This window comes from Penicillium psychrofluorescens (genome assembly GCF_964197705.1).
Source record: "Penicillium psychrofluorescens genome assembly, chromosome: 1".
NCBI classification, from domain to species: Eukaryota; Fungi; Ascomycota; class Eurotiomycetes; order Eurotiales; family Aspergillaceae; genus Penicillium; species Penicillium psychrofluorescens.
In genome coordinates this window covers 5,029,914-5,054,010 of record NC_133439.1, presented here as the reverse complement: position 1 = coordinate 5,054,010, position 24,097 = coordinate 5,029,914, and the positions used below count along the sequence as shown (strand labels likewise).

The following is a 24,097-nucleotide window of genomic DNA, read 5'->3' as shown; positions in this document are numbered from 1 at the left end:
AAAACCCATGTCGTCTCTTGCTCCTGGATATATTCTTCAAGGCGCCCACTGGAACTACCGCATTTGCAACTTTGTTAAGGGAGATGACACGCACATCTCCACCGTCTTTAAAGCTGAGGCCGTTCCACGTGAGAACGACCGCAACGCCTCTAAAGCCCCCCAATGGTTCGTTGTGCTACATTAACTATATCTAGACTCTAGGCTAACTCTGCCACCCAGGGCTTTGATCAAAGTAGCTTCTCCTAGCGATGCAATTGCCATGAAGAACATAGACCGTGAACGTCGGACTCATCGACTTCCTAGTGTCGCCTCGGCCAAATGCTTCCGGAAAATGTATGATGTGATCGACAACAGCACCATCGCTTTAGAATGGCTGGACACCACTCTTGCAGAAGTGAAATACCAGCCTGACATGCGCACCTACTCCCTCATCAAGATTTTTATAAGAGCAGCATTCACAAGCTGTGTCATTCTAGAGGGCTACAATTGTGTAAATACCGGTAGAGAGCCTGATCTTGGAGAGTTGGGCCAACGTTTGCTAATTATCCTAGACTATAAACCCGCCAATATCCTACTCTCTGGAATCCATACGAGCCGGGTTACCGCTAAAGTAGGAGACCTGGGACTCGGTGAGCACATATTGATAGACGAGACACGCTTTTACTAATACGCCTATAGTAGTTCCGGTCGACAGTCTTTTCAACGCCCAGCCATATGCTATGCGCGCTCCTGAAGTCTTCCTAGGCCAAGCGTGCACTAAGCCATCGCAGGTCTGGGCAGTTGCCGCGATGCTGCTTTGCTGGATCAAACCTGGTGTCTTAGGCGTGTGGGACAGCCCTCATCCTTTGGTCAATGAGGCTTGGTGTATGGCAAAGATTAAGCGGCTCTCTCCCCACTGGAATATTCTAACTCCTAATGAGGTTGAGGACCATTCCCTTAAAGCTGCAGTTGATTCTGCGGCATGTTTTAGTAAAGAAGCACCAGACCTACAAGCGATATTACCTTTCGATGAAGAGACACAAAAGGTGGAAATGCCGCAGCAGTTAAGGGATCTTCTTCGTTTCATATTAGTAGCTAATCCGGCTAAAAGGCCCTCCGCCGCATCTGTGCTCGCATCGGGGGAGTTTCAAGCGTTTGAGAAATTCGCTGGCGTATAATCTAATCAAGTTGGAGGACCACATCTTGTCAGTAGGTGTGTCTTAAAAGTTTCGTTGCCCTTAACGTATTTGGTAAGCGAGCTTGCCACCCCAAACACCACATTAAATGCGACAAATTACAAATTTATTATAGAATCCTATAAAGACTTACTATGAGAAGATATCATGAATAAGTACTGTATGAGTTGCTGTTATCGTTGTTTATTGGGATATTTATAGTCTCGGTTCAACGTATATGAAGCCTGAAAAAAAAATATATAAAAAAAACCCCCCTACATATAGGGAACAATTTATCAACAGAGAGACTACTTTAAGGAAATCATCATAAACCCGGGGTTCTTTTTGAGGCTCGGGAAGCTGCAAGTTGCATGCTTCAAAATAGAGCAGGCAAAATTGATGCGCTGCAATTTTGAGTGCACCTTTTGCAGTGCTACATTTTACAGAATAAGCATCAGCTGTTCTTTGTTTTGCAATGCATGACAAGCTTTTAAAAGAGTTTTCAAATAACCAAAATGCGTGAATTATCTAAGGGGGATCTAGCCCTCGTTCAAACATCTATATAAAGACGAACCAGCGATCCCATTCTCATATTGACATCCACGCCCTCAAAATGACAGCACATTCTTCTTGAATTTTCACGTCTTCTATATGTCTTGTCTAGGGCTATGGCAAGGCCTTAGCTTGTCTTTGGCTTTAAAGAATGAACCCTACATAATTACCATCAAATCCAATATGCTATACACCGTGCAGCAACGCGCTCACCCCAAGACTGTCTCTGCGTTCAATCTCGTCATAGTATCCATCCAAAAGACTGTTCTTCCGGTCCTGACCTCGTCTATGATATCCTCAATGACAAGGCTGATGGCATCAACCTGTTTGATAGGAAAGATGTGACGAAAATAGTCGATTCGGTCCAGGATGAACTGCCGCGCTTGAAGAATCCATTGTTGGTTATCTGGTTTAGGCTCCTCGTCCCGTATGTCCAAGGACCCAGCAGCAACGAGCATAAGAAGCAGTTGCAAACACGTAGTCTTTGAGCTGACAGGGATCTGCTCCAACCGAACCACGATGCTATGGCCCAGGCACCGAACGAGCTCTATCGGGTCGCCGCTGCAATTTTTGAAAAGTGACCATACGCCAGTAGAATATATCACTCTATGTCTGTAGTCATTGAGGAAGATTGGGTCATTCAACAACAACTGGCGCGCTTGGGCCAAGTCGGGAAATACCAAGTATAGCTGGTACAAAGTAGCGAGCAAGTACCCTTCGGCGATATAGAGATGGTGTGATGATGGTGTGTCAGGGTCCCCGACAGCGTCAATTTCACAAAGATTTGGAAGGGTTGTCGTCCAGGCATATGCCTCTATCTTCTGTGCTGCTGCCAGGAGTCGGTTGATGTCAGCCGCAGGCACATTCAGTCCGCCATTCTGCATAGCACGTAGCTGCCGAATCAGCTTCGCCGTACAGGTAAAATGAAGCTGTGACTCGGCGCCAATCCCCGTCCACGGATGCGGAACGACTCGAGAGCAGCTTGAGAGGAAGCCGGGGATTAGACATGAGAGCATAGCACTGGGTTCATCTGTACTGAAGTCATTATCAACAACGCACGATACCATCTCCCAGTATACCAACGCCTTCTTGAAAAAGGTCTCGGTGAGATACGGTGATGTGCATGTAAAGCTTCGGGTCCTGATAATATCTCGAACAGCCTTAAGGTGCACCGTACCGTAATCCTTCGGATCATGCCAAACGGAACTGATACCAAGCAGCAGGATGCAAAAGAGCAAGACGTCTGTGATTGCTCCTGGTGAGTGAGAAATCTCCCTTGAGATTTGGCCGTAGGCAAGCCGCTGGCTCTGCAAGCCGATTATCCTCATCTCGTCGGAAAAGCGGGCCAATGTCGCACCAGTCATGCTTTTCATGGTTAGAAGCATAGATAGAGAGCTTTGCCAGCCTTGCGCCACCACGGATCGGAATGGGTTGCTTGGGGAATCGAATGTTGACACGGTTGGAGATACGTGGCTGAAATAACGTTGGATCAGTTCACTGCGAGGGTCTAGCAGAGATGATGGTAGACTGATAGATCTGCGATATTGTTCGTCTTCTTCTTTCATCGACACTGTCAAGGTTGAAATCTCGTCATCGCCATCACAAGGGACTTCTGGGGGAATCTCCCACCATGTATCGTGGAAGGCGTAGGATATTGATGGGCTCATGAGAAGCTGTTGACGCTTTCGACATAGCTCATTCGACGAATTGTCACTTGTATTTGATATAACCTGGTCATTCCAGAGGAAGTTCTCGCTGTTTTCGAAGGCTAACCAGATAGTCGACTCCCGATGCTCGCCATCTTCGAGAGGCATCGGCGAAGGCCACGGGCCATCGGCTACTGATAAAGTACATGTTTGAGGGGGAACCTCATTTTCTCCGAAATTCGACCTGAACTGTTCATGCTTTTTCGACCATCGCCGGCGGAACGCATCGTAGCCAGAGCAATGGATTCGACGTGTCAGACAGCGCTTGCAAGAGGGTTGCGTCTCATCACACTTGATCTGCATTGTCCAATGTTAGCATTGCGCAACAGTCGGCAAAGAGGAACCAAATACCTTTCGTGATTTGCACTCCAGGCAACCAGTAAATGTTTTCTGCACAGGCCGTCGCTTTGCTCTCTTCGGTTTAGTTACAGAAGGCATTGGACTTCGTCTCAAATTAAGCAGAGACACTCAATTCTTATCGCTGCGGGGTGTGAATGAGGTTAAACAAAATGAAAGCTAGCGAGTCGAAAGTGACATTCCCGGATGCAGACAGGCTGGCTTTGACATGATACTGGCAAAGTCTCTCCGCCGTTGCGGTCTGGTCGTACTAGCAAGTACCTAGTTCGCTTAGAACTAGATAATACTAGGGTGTTTTAGCCCGAAGAAATTATCCTCCGTAAGTAGTCTGTGAGTCAATTGAGATGCTTTCTTCCCCGCATTAACGGGTATCTCGGGGGTGTCTCCCCGCACGACTTCCACATTGGGGGTGCATTGCCGCGCCTATAGAGCCCACTTTCGAGATGGCAGCACAGGGCACTGACAGCAGTGATTAGCATTTCGGATTGTCTAAAAAGATTAATCAAGAAATTCGGGGTTCTAGCTGTAGATTCGCAAGCTAGATCCTGTTTTATTAATTGATCCTTCTCACCTGTTCACGAGCTAGGGAGTGCTGATCTTGGATTTGGTGATACCCTTTTTCGAAGGATTGCAACTCCTCCTTGATCATATGACATACAGGCAGTGCGCAGGAACCTTTAAGCAACCTTAAGAAAGATAGATGTAGATAGGCAATATGCTTCCTCCACGCAACATTCCCTCAGAGCTAGGCTATTAGAAGTATAGGGCTCTATGCAGGGCAATTGTAGGGTGGCCAAAATGCGTGAATTATCTAAGGCGGATCTAGCCCTCGTTCAAACATCTATATAAAGACGAACCAGCGAACCCATTCCCATATTGACAGTGCCAAGAAACTTTTCTCGCCCGACTACCACCACCGTCTCACTTTTCCTCTGCGTTTGAAATCCCCGCAACCTGGTATTTAGCAAAGTGTCTGGCGGGCACCTTGTTCTCGAACATATAGTCAATCTCTGCGTATTTGCGGCCTGCAGTTTCCGGTAGGCGAAAGTAGGCCCAGATGAGTGTGGCCAAAGACGTTCCTCCGAATACGAAACCGACTTTGCCTCGCAAGTTCGCAGCACCTGGATTAAACAGATATGGCAAAGCCACACTCACGACAATCATGGCAAAGAAGAATGCAGCTGTACTAAGCGCAATGGAGCGGCCTTTCAGCTTGGTGGATGGCACTTCACTGATGTAGACGTAAGACAGAGGCCCAACCGTAAGTTGGTAGAAGAAGCTCCAGACGATAAGCAGGATGGACTGTGCCCAGCTGTAACTTGGGTGCGATCCATAATGCGGCAGTACGTCGAGGATGGCAATTACAAACATGATGGTGGTCATGATGGTCAGACCACTGACGTATGCCTTTCGCCGTCCTACATAGCTAAGATAGAAGAACGTGCACGCCGTACCCACGAACCCTACGGCAGTGTTACCAACGCCCAAGTTGAACGATTGCACGGTAGACAAGCCGGCCAGGGTAAAGAAGTAGTTGCAGTACCAGGAGAGAGGGATACCGCTCAGCACCTGTGAGCAATAGGCAATGTTGGCGATTTCGGTCCTGCGGAGGTTGACTCCTCGGAATAGATCCATGTAGGTCGACGACTCCTGCAGGGAACGCTCCAGCTGGTCTGTCTTTTCGATGACCTCGACCTGCTGGTCGATGTTGACGGGGCTGTTTGCCGAAACCAGGCGCAGCAGAGACTTCTTTGCTTCGGCCTTTCGCCCTTTGTGAACCAGGTACCAGGGTGACTCTGGAGCAAATGGGATGCCAATAGCAAGCACCGCACACCATGCCCACTGGATTGCAAAAGGAATGCGATATCCCCATTCGTCCATCCGATTCGATGTAGCCTTTGTGACCCCTTGGCCAACCAATTGACCGATAATCCAGGCCATATTGATGAACGCAGTCAGCATGCCTCGGAGGGCAACCGGGCTCACTTCAGCAGCATATAATGGGGCTATCGTCGTGAAGCCACCCCATGGAATGCCTGCAATAACCTCGCCGACGGTCAAGACGGTAGCGTTGGGAGCAAAAAATATGATGAAGATGGCGGCAATGCACGCAATATTGCAAGCGATCATGGTGTTTTTGCGGCCATATCGGTCATAAAACCACCCGATGCCGAGGGCTCCGATCACCTCTCCAATGTAGCACATGCTGAGGGCGATCTGCCACCCCGCCGTTAGGGTTTTGGTGCCGTCCACAGTCGTGGTGCCGTACTTATTGACGAATGCTGGGAGAGCGAAGAGGGAAAGAATGATTTGAGAGTTGTAGCCGACCATGATCACTCCCATCGAGACGAAGAGCGACCAGAAGACGGCCTTGGCGTATATCTTCATGGACTCCATGACCGGGAGGTTACCCTCCGCCGCTGCGAGCTCATTGACAAGCTCCGCTGCGAGGACGGAGTCATGAGCGATCTCCGCGACGGCATCTGCCGTCTTGTCTTCAAGAATCGTGGACATAATAAAGACGGAAAAGAAGGAGGAAACAGTTGATGAACTGATCACCAACGACCCTCAATTTTCAGGTAGGCACCCCGCCTATAAGTATAGTTTCTTATCCCCTGTACCCCATGGGCAGCGGATATGTGCTGCCGAGCGGGTCCACCAGAAAAGGCGAACCACCTAACGCGGGGATAAACTACTATCTGCTCTAAACCCGAACAGTCCACCATGGCGAGTCAGCCCGTGGTTCTGGGCTCGAGGTGAATCCTCCTCGCCATCATGCCCCAAACGGGTAAAACGTGTTGAGTTAGTGCCATTCGAGGTGTCTGGAAGCTTGAAAGTATAAAGGAAGCTCATCACAGTCCTGGATTCGCTCAGCAAATCTTCCTCATAGTCTCCTGCCATCATGTCTCTTCCCCCTGACTATCTTGAGCGGGTTTACGCGGGTGTGCTCGGCAAGCTGATCGGGGTGTACCTGGGCCGCCCATTTGAGCTCTGGAGCCATCAACGCATCTTGAAGGAGCTCGGCGAGATCCACTACTATGTCCACGAAAAGACCGGAGAGCCTCTGGTCGTCACCGACGACGATGTGACGGGGACGTTCATGTTCCTCCGTGCGCTGGAGGAACACGGTGCGGGTGCCGATTTGACCGCGGAGCAGGTCGGCAAGACGTGGCTCAACAACATCATCCTATACCGCTCCGTCTTTTGGTGGGGTGGCAATGGAATCTCTACGGAGCAAACGACCTTCCTCAATCTCAAAAAGGGCATTCCGGCACCGACCAGTGGCTCGATGAAGACTAATGGCAAGGTCATCGCCGAGCAAATCGGTGCTCAGATCTTCATCGATGGCTGGGCCATGGTATCCCCCGGCAACCCCGACCAAGCTGTGAAGCTGGCGGAGCAAGCGGCGACGGTCAGTCATGACGGTGACGCCGTACATTCTGCCAAAATGATTGCAGCTATGGAAGCAGAAGCCTTTCTCTCTGCCGATGTGGACCATCTTCTTGACACGGGCCTGAAATATGTGCCCCAAGATTCAACGGTCCGAAAAGTGGTGGACGACATTCGCCAATGGGCCAAAATAGACCAGGACTGGTACAAGACGCGGGAGCGGTGCGAGAAGCACTATGGGTTGAACAAGTACCCTGGCATCTGTCACGTCATTCCGAATCTCGCCATCTGTATTCTGGCATTGGTATATGGAGGTTCCAGTTTCCACGATGCTATGACCATCGTTTGTACTGCTGGAGAAGACACCGACTGCAACGGCGGCACAGTGGGCTGCCTCGTGGCCTTGATGCATGGTCTGAAAGGTTTCGAGGATGGCCAGGACTGGAGGTCACCGGTAGCTGACCGGGCCCTATTATCGGGCACGGATGGCGGCTACGCGATTAACAACGCAGCAAGACTTGCATATGATGTGGTGAACATGGGTCGCCGCATCCAAAATCTTGAGCCATTGCCTGCCCCGAAAAATGGAGACCAGTACTACTTTACCCTCCCCGGCAGTGTTCAAGGCTTCCGTGCCTCTGAAAGCACGCTCCAGCCGGGCATGGCAAAGGTGGCTCAGGCAGTCGATGATCAGGGACGCCCAGGGCTTTCTGTCAAACTTGACAAGTTGTCCAAAGCCGAGTCCGTGGATGTTCTCACAGATGTCTTCACTCCACCTGAGGTGCTCAACATGCGCACCTACGAGCTCATGGCGTCTCCCTTGGTCTACTCGGGGCAAACATTAAAGGCTATCGTGCGTGGAGTGACGAATGGTCGGGCTGTGCTCACATCCATCCGAATCAGGGTCTACAACGAGAACGATGGCCTTGATACCTTGGATAGTCCTTCGACTCTCATCCAAGACGGCGAGGAAAAGACACTAACGTGGGAGATCCCCCCAACGGACGGACAACCGGTCCAGAAAATTGGAATTGTCGTGCACGCCGCTGGTGGATCTGTGAGCGGCACGGTCTGGTTGGATCGTATGAGCTGGAGCGGCGCCCCTCGATTGACGCTGAAGCCTCCGAGCAAGGGCATCTTCGAATCCACCCCGGGACAAGGGACCACGGCTCTTAGCATTCCCAAGTGCGATCTGTGGCGGCGGGCTTGGGTCCGTGGCGTGGACAAGTGGAACATCGAGTTCCCCGTTCCCTTCCGCGTCTCTAACAACCACGGCGAGGGCATGATTATCCACGGCACTCGGGATTGGACCGACTACCGCGTTGCGTGCAAGGGCTTGACGGTTCATTTAGGAACCCCGGCAGGTCTTGCTGCCAGAGTGCAGGGACTGAATCGGTATTATGCAATGGTATTCCAGCCTGACAACCAAGTGGCGCTCATCAAGGCGTGGGATGAGAAACGTATTGAGCTTGCCAAGGCAGAATTCGCTTGGGAGATGGAGACGGGCTACGATGTGACCATGAATGTTTGCGGAGACAAGATCGAGGGATGCATTGCTGGAGGACCCCATCTAACTGCCGTCGACTCAAAATGGACTTGTGGAGGTATTGGGCTGTTGTTGACCGACGGCGCTGTGTCGGCCAACCAATTCGACGTGGATGGCTTGTAGGGGCGTTGGTAAGGAATGAAAGTTTATACAGATAGATGGACGAGAGACAGCTATAGAATAGAAATATTTACCACAAGCATGGATTTTATGCCAAAGATACAAACTTGGGGGAAGTATGCTATTTATTGTCTTGTCTTCGATGGAACATAGATAGAGGAACCTTGGAGTGCGAGGATGAAGTATTGTCGCGTCGCTAGCACGCTATCTAGATACATGACTGCCCTGTCTCACCATCCATGTAACGAAGCGGAAAGGTCAGGGTAACGAGCTGATCATTTTCGATAAAGGGGAGCAGCACAGGGTTGAAAAGCCTGTTTTGTTTCACCCTGTAAAAGTTTTGAGTCTCTGTTGGTTCCAATGCGACTCGAAAAGCCTGGAATTCAATGTCAAACAAGGGTGTATAACAACTTCACTTGTCCGTTCGAATTGGTGATCCACCATTCTGCGTCTCTCTTGAGCTGCGCCCAGCCTTCTGAGACACCTGTCTCGATGACCACGGGTGGTCACTTCGCTGTTCTGCAGCTCTGGCCCACAGAGGCTTCCACACCAAGTTGCTGACCAAATTCTGCACGTTGGGTAGTAGTGCGAACAGAATGATAGCCCGGAAGACCATTAGCGATGATCCAGTCAAAGTCGTGGTTCCAGAGGGTGCATATGAGGTATCATTGGTGAGTCAAAGGTAAATCACCTGAGCAATCGAAAGATGATAAATGGGTTGATGTTGAAGAGGTCCTTGTCGGTCAGGGTCTATACGGTGCTCACCCCTCGGGAGGATCTGGGCTGGCAAAGACTCAACCAAAGCCTAACATCCACACCCATCTCTTTCTTCTCGCACGAACTGCATTCTGTTCTGGAGTCTCAAAGTCGCGGCCAGAGACATCTTACTCTTGTGAGCTATTGCATGCCGCACACAGACAATGTTCGTGGTTAAGACGTGGAATCCGATCGACTGCCTCTCTTGGTATCTTCCCTTTATTAGTGCCCCGTCCTTGACCCATTGGGCCATGTCGTCTTTTATTTTAAGTCGACAGGCTCGCGTGTAGTGTCCGACCTAGCAACCACGTTGGCCATGACTCTACCGATTATGGTCAGGGCATTCATGACATACCTCTTCAAAGTTCTCAAAAGTTCGGCTGAGTACTGCGTCGAGGTTCCCCATGCCAGTCTCTACCGCAACAGTTGGGAGCTCGGGGCCGTCAGTACGAAGGAAGTAGTCTGGCTCCTTTCGGTAGCTCCGGTATGGACCTGACGTGGTCCACTGGGCCGACTGCGATGCCCCCCTGGCGTACTCTCCGCGAAATTCCTAGTGTCCACGGCTGGGCAGAGTGTCGCCAGTAATGAGTGCCTCTCACGCTGTTAAGAACGACAGTCGAAGATGGAGGGAATGGCAGAGGAAGAGAGAAGGGTGAAAAGAAAGAAAGCAGAAAAAGAGGGCTGTTGCTCTATTTAAGGCAGGAGTGAATGGATTGTTTGCTCTCGATTGAACTAGGCAGGAGCAATGTTTGCCTACTAGCATTCACACCTGCTGCCCACCCTTCCTCTTCCCTCTTACAACTCCCCAATCCCCTTCATCTTGCATCCTCCGGGGAAGAAACAGTGCAAGAATCCGTCAAACAGAAAATGCTTCTGCATCATTATCGCCATGCGGGTTCTAGACAGGGAAAACCTCCATATTCGCCAAGTACCCAAGAATGAGCTTAGTTTGTTTCTGGAAACACAGTTTGAATCAATATGCAAGTTCCATTTATCGTCTATGGAAGTGTGTAAGGAAATGGAGATGAGAAGCACATGCGCATCTTCCGATTGCTCAGGGCAATGTCTATCTCTATTCGCGCCTCTTGGCGTCCACCGACAGTCTCAGTCTCTTTCTTCACGCCCGCTTCGGCTTCCCTGCGACGCCATTCTGCGCCACCTTGATGGGAGCAACGTGCGTAGTGTACAGACAACGCTCCACAAACTTAAGAGCCTCGTCGATCAAACTAAATCAAGGTTAGTATGGCTGTTCATTTCACAGTCAATGGAAGATGGATCTTACATCACAGGCGCACTAATCGCCAGCACGGCTTCCCATTCGATCACATTGAGGGGCAGGATCGAGAACAAGTTCTGGAGGAAGGGAATGTAGAGGATGGCGAAATGCAGGGCCATCGAGAGCGTGATGGCGTATACGAGCATGAGGTTGTTGCCCAGGAAGAACGTGAACAGGGACTCGCTGGAGGACAGGGCGTTCATGGCGTTCAGCATCTCGATCACCACCAGGATGGAGAGTGACACTGTGGATGCGGACTTGGCCATGTCGTTGCTGAACATCTCGCAGCCGATCTCGGGGAATTGCGAGGAGCACTTGTGGAAGTGCGTCTAGACGGGGTTAGTATGCGACTTGGGGAGTGACCAAGGGGGGGGGAATGTACCAGCTGCCATATGTTAATCTGCGGGCCTTCGGGGTTATACACGAACCACCACACGTAACCAAATACAGTGGCAACACCGACGTAAGTACCCACGACCATATAACGGAACAACAGCCAGCCACCGACAAGAGGCTCGTCGCGCCGACGTGGAGGGCGGCGCATCACATCATGGTCAGGAGGGTTGAAGGATAGTGCCGTGGCCGGCAGACCGTCGGTAACCAAGTTCACCCACAAGAGTTGTACGGGAATCAGAGCCTCGGGCATACCCAGAGCGGCGGTCAGGAAAATCGAGACAACCTCACCGATATTCGACGAGATCAGGTACCGGATGAACTGCTGAGTGTTGCTATAGATAGAGCGACCTTCCTCGACGGCCACGGTGATGGTCGCAAAGTTGTCATCGGCCAAAACCATATCCGCCGCCAGCTTGGCCACGTCCGTACCCGTGCCCATGGCGACACCGATATCCGACTTCTTCAAGGCAGGGGCGTCGTTGACGCCGTCACCGGTCATGGCGACGACGTGGTTCATGGACTGAAGGATATCCACCAGCTTAGACTTGTGACTGGGCTCGGTACGGGAGAAGAGCGAAGCGGTCTGCACGGCTTTCATCTTCTCGGTCTCGCTGAGGCTGTCGAACTCGCGGCCCGTGAAGCTCTTGCCCGTGAGATCCTCGTCGGCACCGAACACGCCGATCTGGCGACAGATGGACTCGGCAGTGTTGGGGTTGTCACCTGTGATCACGATCACGCGAATCCCGGCAGCATGGCATTTCCTGATGGACTCGGCCACCTCGACACGAGGGGGGTCCAGCATGCCAACGAGACCAATGAGGGTCATGTTCTGCTCGAGCTTCTCATAGTCCTCGGACGTGGTAGGGTTCTTCAGATGAGGGTTTCCGGAAACGTTGTCGACACTCGCCATGGCCATCACGCGCAGTCCTCGATTGCCGTATTCGACAACTTCCTGGGAGATCAGCTTCGCGTGGCTCTTGGTCAGAGGGATGCGGGAACCATTAGAGCCTTGCAGGATATGAGAGCAGCGCTCCAGAATGGATTCGGGAGCACCCTTGACCAATAGCTTTTGCTCCATGCCCTCACCCACGAGGACCGACATGCTCTTGCGGTCACGCGAGAATTCATAGGTAGCCTTGAGTGGCAAACGGGACTCGTAGTGAGCGCTAGCCACGTGAAGTCTCTCGGACGCGGGGAGACGGAACAGTCTCTGGTTCACGCCAACGTCGTTGGTACCAATCTTCTCGACCAAAGCGCGCAGAGCACCCTCAGTCGGCTCGCCGATGCTAGAGAAAACTCCGCTTTTGGCGTCGTGAGAGAGAGTAGCAGCGTTACAGCGCGCAATGACCTGGGCCAGCTGGTCTACCGTCGACGATGACACAGCCAGGTTATCCACAACTTTGCCGTCGCGCGAGAGCTTGCCTTCGGGAGCAAAAGTGGTGCCCTCGATGTCAATCTCCTCCAGACCACGGCCGGACTCGGACAAGTAGACAATCTTCTCCACGCTCATCTGGTTCGTGGTCAAGGTGCCCGTCTTATCGGAACAGATGACGCTGCAGCTACCCAGAGTTTCCACGGAGGGGAGAGACCGCACTACGGCATTCTTCTGGGCCATCTTGCGAGTTCCCAAAGCCAGACAGGAAGTGATAACCACGGCGAGACCCTCCGGAATGGCTGCCACGCCGAGAGAGACAGCGATCTTGAGGTAGTAGATCGCACCCTTGGCCCAGCCACCGAAGGCTGGGTCATTGAAGTGCTCGATGTTGATAAGCCAAACCAGAATGCAGATAACTGTAATCACTTTGGCCAGCATGTCACCGAAGTCGTTCAGCTTCTGCTTCAGCGGAGTAGGCTCCGAGATCTGGGACGTGATGCTCTCATGGATGTCACCAATTGCGGTCGACGAACCAGTCAGGGCGACCAGAGCGGTGGCGTGACCATTGACGACAGTGGTACCGGAGAAGAGCATGTTGACCTGATCTTGCTTGACAGCCCCTCTATCATTGATAGCCTGGGTATCCTTGCTCACACTTTCACTCTCGCCCGTCAGGATCGCCTGGTCGACACGGAAGCTGTTACTGTGGATAGCGAGCAGACGGCAGTCGGCAGGGACACGGTCACCCACGGCGATCTGGATCACGTCTCCGGGCACCAGATCCTCGGCCTTGACGCGCTGGGGTTTGCCGTCCCGAACCACCTTCGCCTCGTTGGCGGAGTATTCCTGGAGCGCCGCGATGGCTTTCTCGGCGCTGCTTTCCTGCGTGACACCCACCACCGCATTGAGGATCAGGATGGTCAGGATCTTTGGTCCGGAGTCAGTCATTACCCGAATCGGTCCTCTGTTTGTTTGCGACTTACCACAACAGGGTCCACGAAGGCGGTCCAATCGTCGCCTTCTTCAAAGAGAGCCAACACGAACGACACGGCGGCAGATCCCAGGAGAATGAGGACCAGCTGGTCCTTGAATTGCTCCAGTATCAATTCCCATACCGGGGTCGGGGGTTCCTCCTCGAGGGCTAGCGAGTGGGTTGGTTAGTGCTTGCTTGAGAATATCGATTGCAGGTGTACTCACCATTGGGACCATGCTTCTTCCTGGAGCTCAGCACGGCGTCCTGAGACAATCCGGTGTGTTCCGCGACATTGAAGTTTTTCAGCACTTCCGCGGGGGTGTAAAGAAAAGCATTCTCCATGATTGCGACAGCACCCAGAGGGGGGAAGGCAGTCAATGGGGGATGTGCCGTGGAGGATGGGGACGAAGGGAGTGAAACGAGAGAGATGGTCTAAAAGAGAGGCATGGGGTGGAGCCAAGGGCTTAGCAAGATGCGCCAGAAGCAGGAAGAAGCGCAGCGCAGATCGGGAAAGAAAGCAAGTGGAACGTGTTCTTATCCAAGGGTGACTCAGCAGGCACAAGGCTGGACTCTATTACCAAGCCGGTATTCCACTCCGACATCTATATGATTATGTAGGTTGATTGGAACGGGATCATAATGGTGACCAATCTGCTCACTCCCGAGCGATGAGGGATTTGGAAAAAAAAGAGGCTCGAGCATCAGGCTGCATCGTTCCCCGGTGGATATCCGCACCCCCCTGCTGGAGCACCCTTGCGAATGAAGAGATCCTGGTGGAGATCATAGGGCTGATGGATCACTCGCAGAAAATATGAGGTAGGTCTCGCGGTGATCGGTGCAGGGAGACGACTGGGTAGGGGAAGAAGTTATACAAACAGTATGGATGGCGGAGATGTATATTTCTATTTCTATCGAATAGTTAAATCTGGAGATTGCACTTCCGATGCGACTGCTAGAAATAAAACTGCCAGAAGAATGACAGAATATCAATTGGTGTATCGATTCTGATTCCGGACACGTCTTGCGATGGACCACTGTGGTCATCGTCCATCATCGTCGTACCGTTGATTGCTGGAAGGTTCGATTGCTTGCATCATCATCACCCTCAGACAATGCATTGTTTCCAGGGACATTCCAGGGCCATTCTCAGGTACCGAACCCGCCATAGGAGGTAGTCAAACTATCGACCTAGGTCCTCCTAAACCATGCATCTATCGGAACTGCCTGCTGTCTGACGATAGGACTCCATAGGACTCCCTCTTGGCATCGAGCGATGATGGCATCAGGGGCCCACCATGTATTTTCAGCTGATCGACCCGAGGAAGGGCGGGTGGATGTGATGGGGGACACAGGAACACGACGATCAGAGCTAACGCGTAGGTCCCTCGCAGCAGTTCAGTCTGCGCGAGTTGTAAATGAAGATAATTTTCACACAAAGTCCATCGGTCTCCATGTTGTGATCCTGTTGCGTATTGTCACCTGGCTGGCCCACCCAGCCAGATTGATTACCGACAGGCGGGGTCCTGGCGTAATGTCCATACGGGTGTCTGCCCAAGTACCGGGGTACCTGGTGGGACTATTGGACTACCCGCACAAGCACAAGTACCCGGGACTTCCCAGGCGGCGTATTGTTATGATTCTTCCCAACTCCCTCACAACTCTCTCTCCCTCCCTCTTTCCCACCCCCACTTGGTCTTTCTTCTGCACCATCCATCTCCTGCTTCTTTCTTTCGCTTTCCCCAACTCCCAAATACCATCCCACTCCCAACCACTCTCCCATTAAAATCTCCTTGATCCGCTTTCATCATGGGTTCTGAGGTACGTCCACTGTCGTGCCCCTCCACACACACTCTCTCTGAGCTGTCACCGCCATCGCAATCCATCCCCCTCTCTGCTTCCCTTCCCGGCTTCCGTCGAGACCACCCCCCCATCAAACCCCCAAGTACTTGCTGACAGACATCTTAATCATGCAGCGTGAGAAGTAAGCACACGGTCGTTTGGACTATCTCCAAATCATCACCCACTGACCCCCCTCTGCAGCAAGACGTTCCTCGCGCGGCTCTGCGAACAGGCCGAGCGCTATGATGGTAAGACTTCCGAAGATGCCGCTGAATGAGGCGCAAGTGCTGACCGGAGTATCTTCTGGTGTCCAGAGATGGTTACGTACATGAAGGTTAGTGGTGTCGCTTTGTTTACCATTGCTTGCTGTCTGGACATCCATGCTAACTGCCGAACAGGAAGTCGCCAACGTATGTCATTATCCTTGCCGACCAGGACGGATCTGAGATTGACACTGTTGCTGTAGATCGGGGGCGAGCTTACCGTCGACGAGCGTAACCTGCTCTCTGTCGCGTACAAGAACGTGGTCGGCACCCGCCGTGCCTCGTGGCGCATCATCTCCTCCATCGAGCAGAAGGAGGAGTCCAAGGGCTCTGATGACCACATTGGCACTGTCCGTGACTACCGCCAGCAGATCGAGACTGAGCTGGAGAAGGTGTGCCAGGATGTCCTGGATGTCCTCGATGACGCCCTCATCCCCAAGGCGGAGACTGGCGAGTCCAAGGTCTTTTACTACAAGATGTTGGTTGCGCCCTGCGTTTGGGTTAGTTGACAATTCTAACTTTGATCGCAGGAAGGGTGATTACCACCGCTACCTGGCCGAGTTCGCTTCGGGCAACAAGCGCAAGGTCGCTGCCACTGCCGCCCACGAGGCCTACAAGGTATGGATGCTGCGACCATTCTCAGTGACACACTGACTGACTCCCCCCATAGAACGCTACCGACGTTGCCCAGACTGATCTCACCCCGACGCATCCCATTCGCCTTGGTCTCGCGCTGAACTTCTCCGTCTTCTACTACGAGATCCTGAACTCTCCCGATCGCGCATGCCACCTGGCTAAGCAGGCCTTTGATGACGCCATTGCGGAGCTGGATTCGCTGTCTGAGGAGAGCTACCGTGACAGCACCCTGATCATGCAGCTGCTGCGGGACAACCTGACCCTGTGGACCTCGTCGGACGGCAACGAGGGCGAGGGCGCTGGCTCCGCTGAGCCCAAGGCTGAGGAGCAGGAGGCTGCCCCCGCTGCCGAGGACAAGGCCGAGGAGCCCAAGGCCGAGGAGTCTTAAGCGAATGACGAGAGCCGGATGCCAGATTGGTAGGGGAAGGCGTTCGCATTTCTTCCTGGATGTGGTTCTGCTAGTCGCTTTTTTGATTTCACCCGGTGGCTGAGTTGGCCCGGCACAAGATGGTCTTCTTTCCAAGAGACTGGTGTGGGTCGGCCGGCGGAGTTTGATATTCGGTTGACGCGAGCGAAGAAAAGGGGCTGAGTGGAATTCCTCTCTCTTTGAATTGTCTCTATTCCCACTCCAGCACGTTTCAATGTGATTACTTAACAATTCCCCCAAACCGGTGGTCCTCGTAGAGTTTCTTTGTAGTTGATGGACGGAGGTCTCTATCAAATGGAGACACCGCACCCATCAAGCCATGATCTATGAGCCTTCCAATCTGAGCCAGAATACCACCAACATCATCTTCCTCTGGACATCCTGCATGGCTTAGCTGGCACCTGCACTCCTCAGCACGCAGTGAGTATTTGCATGGGCCCAGAATCTACAGTCCCCCACGACGTTGATACGTAGAGCCTCCTCCAACGGGATGTGCCTCGCGCACAAACATCGGAGGACCACGGAGAGAGCATCTGCGGGGGATCTGGACGGAATGACAAGTACCATATCAAAGCTCCGTATTGCCGCGCGTCAAACCAGCCAGGCGAGAGACGGAAAAAGGACGGGCGAGTTATCAATGACAGCTTATTGGAGTGTGCATTGAAACCCGACCCGGCCGAAGGAGCAATAACGCATGGGGGATCCATGCCCGCTTGCTCGACAGAGCCTCAATCGCTACACTCTGCTGCTGCTGAGAGGGAGGGTTCGGGTTCACATGTATGTAGGCTTCCATGACTCGCGCAAACTCGGGATTGTGGTCTTGATGGAGGGTTGACACGGGCTTTGCGTGGACGGAGCCATCGCCGCCATGCACTACGCCATGGACAACAATCCAAGAACTCCGAGCCAATACTTTCTGTCTTGGAGGGACTTGATCCACCTGGCTAGCTGATATGACAGGTCAAGTACGGTTTATGGTGAAGACAGAATGGGAATCGGCAAAGCCCTAACTACAGAAACCAAGTCAATGTATTTGCCAACCCACGAATATGACAGGCTCGCACATCCTTGTCGAGTGCGAGGCTATAATGTGCCCGACCAGCAGCCCACCCACAGGTGCGTCCCATGCTCCTCCAAGAATTGGGCAGAGACGATGGATGATGGCATAGCTGAGGCGAGGGGGCCAGAGATCTCAATTCGGACCACGCACGCTGCTCTTCTATTCCAATGCTCTGCTGTCGGGTTTGTCGTGGACGCTTTACAAAGCCAGACAGAGACAATCCTGCTTGTTCATCACCTGTGGCAAATTAATATGAATAACCTATATCTCGCTCCCCTTCTGGCAGCAAGCAACAGATACACACACACAGCGCAGACAGGGTGCATATAATGAGGCACAATACCCATCGTTCTCTTGTTTTCAGTTTATCTTGCACATCACTAATTCTAATTCATCATATACTTCTCTTCGGTCTTTACGTCCCTGAATTCTCGAGTTGGCTAGGGCAAGCAACATCACCACCGCCATCAACATCAACATTACACCACAATCTTTAAGCCCCAACCCAACTGCAACAAGATAACGGAGAAAATGGTCACACCACTCCCACCGCTAATATTCGAACCCAACGCTCTTTACCTCCTCCTCCTGGACCGCGGCGACACCTACCTCTTCCACTGGCAACTCTACCTCTCGACGAGCCCTCACGACGGCATAACCTACCACGTAAATAACGAGGCAAGCCCAACAGCCTGGGAGTTTGAGTCCTGCCAAACAATCTCGCTGCCCACCTGCAGCAGACTACTGCTAGCGCTGCAAGTAGGCGTCCTGGAGCCAATGCTACACGCCGCGATGGGGGAGAGATTGAAACAGGTGCCGCTGACGCTGTACTCGACGCGGTATCGAGAACAGCTCACGAGTCGGGTTTGGGTGAAGGAGGCGCTGTTTGCGCTTGATGACGAGGGCTATATCACGCTGCAGAAGAGTGTCAAGGATATTGAGGAGGAGGCCAAGTATCTTGCTATGCTGAATAAGAGTAAAGACAAGAGGACGGTTACGAAGTCTACTGGGTATATGTAATGCTTAATTAATCCTGATGTTGGTAACAAGATGTTAATTGGGGAATGAATTGGTTCTTCTATATGTTTGTTATGTTATGAAGGGGTTGTGTGGAGGGGACAAAAGAAGAGAAGGGGGAAAAAAGCGATGTACATGATGGAACCGAGAAGACCAGCAACAAGAAAGAAAATGCGTGTATTTGCAACGGAGCAAAAAACAAATTACATGAAGTCATCATCCGCCAGGCCGTCATCACCATCGTAGGCGTTGCTGTCGATGTGGTTCTCCCTGGTCGTGACCACGGAAACCTTCGTCTTGGCCGCCTTGCTCTTCTTGCTTCCCTTGTCCGCAGCGCGCTCCTCGCGCATCTTCTCATTGCCTGCCGTGGTGAGTGCACTGGCAATCTTCTTGATATCACCCGACGGCATTTCCTTCACCAGTTGCCGAACAAAATCCTGCGCCCACAGGCTGTAGTGCGGCTTCTTGGAGTGCGGCGCCAGCAGCGGGATAAGCGTCTCGCTCAGCTTCGCAAACTGGTCCTTGGTAGTCGGCTTGAATAGCGGCATGGCACTCAGGTCAATCGCGTTAGTCGGATCGGCCGAGTCCGTCACGACAACGGCCTTGGGCGCGCCGCGTTTGCGGTTCAGATCGATGTCTCCGATCAGATCCTGCGCGTGCTTGAGATCCGCGTCCTGTTCCGTTTGGCGCAGGCGTTGGCGCCGCTCGGCCTCGTCTTCGCTGATATCCAGGTCGTCTTCGTCGATCTGTTTTCGCCGCTCCTCCCGGTGCTCTTCTATCCGCTGCGCCTTGGTCTTCTTGTTGGCTGCGGCCTTGGCTTTCGCGGCGGCTTCAGCCTCAGCGGCTTTCTTGACTTTCTCGCGCTCGACTTCCGAGTCTTCAGCTGCGTCCCAGGAATCGAGGACCTTTTTGGGGGCGGGGGGTTATGGTTAGCGTTGATTCAGAGCGAGCGAGGGAGGGTATGGTTCTTACATCGTCATCCTCTTCGTCGTCGAATCTGCGGCGCGCCGCGACGGGGACAGGGGCGCTATCGCTCTCGGAGGAGGAGTCGGAGGAGGAACTCTCTTCCTCGTCTGGGTCATGTCCAGTCAGTTGCGATGTCGACAGAGGTGGGATATAGAGTACATACCCCACTTTGAAGGAGGCATTTTGACAGAAAGGAAAATAAAAAAGAAGAAAAGATCAAAGAAAGACACACGGAGTGCAAGATCCGGGGAGAAGAGAGAAGGCCTCGCCAACAACACAATAGTAGGTAACCGTCCGACAAAGAAAAGGTCGGAGGGGCAAATTTTATGTGGGACAGGTGGGCTGTCACGTGCTTGGTGCCCGATCTATACCACTGCTCAGCCATATGAGGAGAAATGTTTCATTCTGCTATTACATTCATAATCATCATCGCCATATTGGACCCCAATGGCATCTCTTTTGGAAAAGACAAAAGAAAAAGAAACTATCTGCAAATGACCGCTTTACAGGTTGACCGCAGTGCGGAAGTTCTGGCCGGCGTACACAGCGTTGGGGCCGAGCTCCTCCTCAATACGGAGGATCTGGTTCAGCTTGGCCAAACGCTCCGAGCGGGCGGGAGCACCGGTCTTGATCTGGCCAGAGCGCAGACCGACCGCAATGTCGGCAATCGTGACATCCTCGGTCTCACCGGAGCGGTGGGAGACCATGACACCCCAACCGTCGGCGTACGAGTCCTTGGCGGCCTGGATGGACTCGGTCATGGTACCGATCTGGTTAACCTTGAGCAGAAGGGCGTTGCAGGACTTGAGCTCAATGGCCTTCTTGATGCGTAGCGGGTTGGTGACCGTCAGGTCGTCACCGACGATCTGGAAGTCCGAGGTCTTGTAGAAGTAGCTCCAGGCCTCCCAGTCGTCCTCGGCGAAGGGGTCCTCAATGCTGACAATGGGGTACTTGGCAGCCAGCGACTTGTACAGGTCGGCCAGCTGCTCGTAGGTGAGCCACTTGGAGGGGTCACTGTCAGGGTTCTTGAAGTCCAGGTCGTACTTCTTGGCATCGACCTTGTAGAACTCGCTGGAGGCAACGTCCATGGCGATGTGCATCTTGCCGGTGTAGCCGGCCTTCTCGATGGCGTCGGTGATCAGGTCCAGGGCCTCCTCGGCGGTCTGGATATCGGGGGCAACACCACCCTCGTCGCCGACGTTGCCAGCGGACTGGCCGTACTTCTGCTTGGCGAGGGACTTGAGCTTCTGGTAGACCTCGGAGCCCTGACGGAGAGCCTCGGAGAAGGAGGGGGCGGTGCTATCCATTTCTGTTGGTTACCGAAAATGCGAATATCTGTGGGGAAACTTACTCAGGCACAATCATGAACTCCTGGAAAGCCAGACGGCCACCAGCGTGGGAGCCGCCGTTCAAGACGTTCTGGAAGGGGACGGGGAGGACGTAGGGCTTCTTGGTTCCGGCCAGGTCGGAGATATGGGCATACAGGGGAACGCCCTTCTCAGCGGCAGCAGCCTTGGCAATGGCCAAGCTGACACCAAGGATGGCATTGGCACCCAGGTTGCCCTTGTTGGCGGAGCCGTCCAGGTTGTTGAGGAAAGAGTCAACCTTGGCCTGGTCCTTGACATCGATGTTCTCCTTGATGAGGGCAGGACCGATGGTCTCGTTGACGTTCTTCACAGCCTTGAGAACACCTAGGGCATTGTTAGCCTGCGTCAGATTTCCTGGGGTCAAAATGTCACTTACCCTTTCCACCCCAGTGGGTCTTGTCACCATCACGGAGCTCGACGGCCTCGTGCTGGCCTATGGTTTTTTTTTTGTTAGCAGTCTATTCCCTTCTCATCTCTGAGGACAAAGCTGAGGGCAAAGAGGTACACACCAGTAGAGGCACCAGAGGGGACAATGGCGCGGTGCAGACCGGTCTCGGTGACAACATCCACCTCGACGGTGGGGTTACCGCGCGAGTCGTAGACGGAACGAGCGTGGATCTTGGAGATAGGCATGTTGGGAAGAGGTGGTGGTAAGCTGGAGGGGAGAAGTAAGAAAGATGGTCAGCTGGAGAGGAAAGAAAAAAAGTGGTGGGATGAACAAGTTATAAGGACGCCATGACTAAGGGGTGGGAGGGAGGTTCACCGAGGACCCAAAAGAACAACAACAACGGGCAAAGGGCACAGAGGATCCCCAGCAAGCCGAATGACACGAGACAATGGGGCAAATCACAGGCTCAATTGAAACCGGGAAGGACGAATGGGTAATACAGGGAACCGCAGGTGAACCCACGGGGGAATGAATGGTGGAGGGGCAGTGGAGGGGTAGTATACGTAGTATAGGTGGGGGGGGACTCACGGATTGCTTGAAGGTATTCACAGAGAGAAAAGATAGTGGAGGAGAAGACACTCTTAAATACTCTACCGTCACTCTATGCTCCGGTTCTTTCCAGTGCGACGGTGGGGCCTTGATCCGACCGTCTGCGGCCTGCAGCAGCGAGATCTCCCGTCCCTCGGGTGATGATGTAGTTGGGCAGTGAGGGAGGGCCGGGTGTTCGTTAGGTTGCTAAGGGGCAACTAAGGTTTCTTGAGTTAGAGATATTTAGCTAAGTTATACCCGGCTCTGGTATGGAACGGAATTGTGTCGAGCTAGCTGCTCAATTTTTCTGTTCAAGGTTGCATCATCCATCAGGACGAAAGTGGCTGCAGACCTCTGCCTGAGGCTTTTATTTATGCCTTGCTGCCTGGTGACTAACCGGCATCCGTCAGATCACCTGACTGCGGCAGCTCACCCGGCGTGGAAGCTCCCAGCTGTTGTGGTCCCCCTGCGACATCACCTATCATCATCCTCTCCGAACCCATCCTCCCTTTATCTTGTGCATTGATCCACTCATCAATCACTGCCATCGACTTGACTCACCCTCGCCCCCCTCCCTCCTCTCCCTCGTGACATCCTCCGCTATCATCCACCATGAGCGGCGCCAGCGATCCCGAGCGAGAGCAGGCGCTCGAGGACTACAAGAAGAACTTGCTGGAGCTACGAGAATGGGAAGCCAAGCTGAGGTCGCTGCGGCTGGGCATCAAGGATCTCCAGCACGAGTTTGACGTCTCCGAAGAGAACATCAAGGCCCTACAGAGTGTCGGTCAGATCATCGGCGAGGTGTTGAAACAGTTGGACGAAGAGCGATGTATGCTTTCCCCATATCCACATGAAAAACCAGCTGACCCTTCCCAGTCATCGTCAAGGCATCCTCCGGACCGCGGTATGTCGTCGGGTGCCGCTCCAAGGTCGACAAGGCCAAGATGAAGCAGGGCACCCGGGTCGCCTTGGACATGACGACCCTCACCATCATGCGAATGCTGCCCCGCGAAGTCGACCCCTTGGTGTACAACATGTCGCTGGAGGACCCGGGCCAAGTGAACTTTGGTGGAATCGGTGGCCTGAACGACCAGATCAGAGAACTCCGGGAGGTGATTGAACTGCCGCTGAAGAACCCAGAGCTGTTCCTGCGGGTGGGAATCAAGCCTCCCAAGGGTGTTCTACTCTACGGACCGCCCGGAACAGGAAAGACGCTCCTGGCTCGAGCCGTGGCCAGCTCCCTGGACACCAACTTCCTGAAAGTGGTCTCCTCCGCGATCGTGGACAAATACATCGGTGAATCCGCTCGCCTGATTCGAGAAATGTTCGGCTATGCCAAGGAACACGAACCCTGCATCATCTTCATGGACGAGATTGACGCTATTGGTGGCCGACGATTTTCGGAGGGCACATCGGCCGATCGAGAAATCCAGCGGACATTGATGGAGCTGCTGAACCAACTGGACGGATTCGATTATTTGGGTAAGACCAAGATTATCATGGCAACCAACCGACCCGATACGCTTGACCCGGCCCTGCTGCGTGCTGGTCGTCTGGACCGGAAGATCGAGATTCCTCTTCCCAATGAGGTTGGTCGCCTGGAGATTCTGAAGATCCACACAAGCGGCGTGCAAATGGAAGGGGAGATCGACTTTGAGAGCGTGGTGAAGATGACCGATGGCCTGAACGGTGCTGATTTGCGCAATGTGGTCACCGAAGCGTATGTTATCGAATCCACTCCGGAATGACACTATTACTAACCCCGATGCAGAGGACTGTTCGCGATCAAGGACTATCGCGATGAGATAACCGGCGACGATTTGAATAAAGCGGCTCGCAAGGTAAATGAGGCAAAGAAATTAGAATCTCGCGATTATGACGCATCGAAACTGTGAGGCACTGGCAGGTTTTGCCATCGCGAGCGAAGAAGAAATTCAGTGTTTCA

General features: G+C 52.9%; 9 protein-coding genes across 9 annotated transcripts; 4 read left to right on the top strand and 5 right to left on the bottom strand.

Moving 5' to 3' along the window:
• Positions 1 to 1,915: 1,915 nt before the first annotated feature.
• PFLUO_LOCUS1912 (uncharacterized protein) lies at positions 1,916 to 3,520 on the bottom strand (the record flags this gene model as incomplete). Its single annotated transcript, XM_073778998.1, has 1 exon — positions 1,916 to 3,520. The coding sequence occupies one exon, from the start codon at positions 3,518 to 3,520 to the stop codon at positions 1,916 to 1,918; it is 1,605 nt and encodes a 534-aa protein (XP_073635998.1).
• Positions 3,521 to 4,690: 1,170 nt separating this feature from the next.
• PFLUO_LOCUS1911 (uncharacterized protein) lies at positions 4,691 to 6,283 on the bottom strand (the record flags this gene model as incomplete). Its single annotated transcript, XM_073778997.1, has 1 exon — positions 4,691 to 6,283. The coding sequence occupies one exon, from the start codon at positions 6,281 to 6,283 to the stop codon at positions 4,691 to 4,693; it is 1,593 nt and encodes a 530-aa protein (XP_073635997.1).
• A 388-nt stretch (positions 6,284 to 6,671) lies between these two features.
• PFLUO_LOCUS1910 (uncharacterized protein) lies at positions 6,672 to 8,828 on the top strand (the record flags this gene model as incomplete). Its single annotated transcript, XM_073778996.1, has 1 exon — positions 6,672 to 8,828. The coding sequence occupies one exon, from the start codon at positions 6,672 to 6,674 to the stop codon at positions 8,826 to 8,828; it is 2,157 nt and encodes a 718-aa protein (XP_073635996.1).
• Positions 8,829 to 10,698: 1,870 nt separating this feature from the next.
• PFLUO_LOCUS1909 (uncharacterized protein) lies at positions 10,699 to 13,943 on the bottom strand (the record flags this gene model as incomplete). Its single annotated transcript, XM_073778995.1, has 5 exons — positions 10,699 to 10,807; positions 10,864 to 11,186; positions 11,240 to 13,555; positions 13,612 to 13,769; positions 13,826 to 13,943. 5 exons carry the CDS (start codon positions 13,941 to 13,943, stop codon positions 10,699 to 10,701), a joined length of 3,024 nt encoding a protein of 1,007 aa, XP_073635995.1.
• A 1,625-nt stretch (positions 13,944 to 15,568) lies between these two features.
• Positions 15,569 to 16,727, top strand: PFLUO_LOCUS1908 (uncharacterized protein; the record flags this gene model as incomplete). Its single annotated transcript, XM_073778994.1, has 7 exons — positions 15,569 to 15,582; positions 15,642 to 15,688; positions 15,755 to 15,774; positions 15,839 to 15,850; positions 15,907 to 16,181; positions 16,234 to 16,321; positions 16,374 to 16,727. The coding sequence occupies 7 exons, from the start codon at positions 15,569 to 15,571 to the stop codon at positions 16,725 to 16,727; spliced, it is 810 nt and encodes a 269-aa protein (XP_073635994.1).
• Positions 16,728 to 18,357: 1,630 nt separating this feature from the next.
• PFLUO_LOCUS1907 (uncharacterized protein) lies at positions 18,358 to 18,846 on the top strand (the record flags this gene model as incomplete). The annotated part of the gene is made up of 1 exon (XM_073778993.1): positions 18,358 to 18,846. One exon carries the CDS (start codon positions 18,358 to 18,360, stop codon positions 18,844 to 18,846), a length of 489 nt encoding a protein of 162 aa, XP_073635993.1.
• A 200-nt stretch (positions 18,847 to 19,046) lies between these two features.
• On the bottom strand, positions 19,047 to 19,991 carry PFLUO_LOCUS1906 (Translation initiation factor 3 subunit J component; the record flags this gene model as incomplete). The annotated part of the gene is made up of 3 exons (XM_073778992.1): positions 19,047 to 19,748; positions 19,816 to 19,916; positions 19,973 to 19,991. The coding sequence occupies 3 exons, from the start codon at positions 19,989 to 19,991 to the stop codon at positions 19,047 to 19,049; spliced, it is 822 nt and encodes a 273-aa protein (XP_073635992.1).
• A 321-nt stretch (positions 19,992 to 20,312) lies between these two features.
• PFLUO_LOCUS1905 (phosphopyruvate hydratase) lies at positions 20,313 to 21,809 on the bottom strand (the record flags this gene model as incomplete). Its single annotated transcript, XM_073778991.1, has 4 exons — positions 20,313 to 21,108; positions 21,161 to 21,500; positions 21,553 to 21,609; positions 21,686 to 21,809. 4 exons carry the CDS (start codon positions 21,807 to 21,809, stop codon positions 20,313 to 20,315), a joined length of 1,317 nt encoding a protein of 438 aa, XP_073635991.1.
• A 955-nt stretch (positions 21,810 to 22,764) lies between these two features.
• Positions 22,765 to 24,047, top strand: PFLUO_LOCUS1904 (26S proteasome subunit rpt4; the record flags this gene model as incomplete). The annotated part of the gene is made up of 3 exons (XM_073778990.1): positions 22,765 to 22,981; positions 23,029 to 23,872; positions 23,924 to 24,047. 3 exons carry the CDS (start codon positions 22,765 to 22,767, stop codon positions 24,045 to 24,047), a joined length of 1,185 nt encoding a protein of 394 aa, XP_073635990.1.
• Between the last annotated feature and the right edge of the window lie 50 nt (positions 24,048 to 24,097).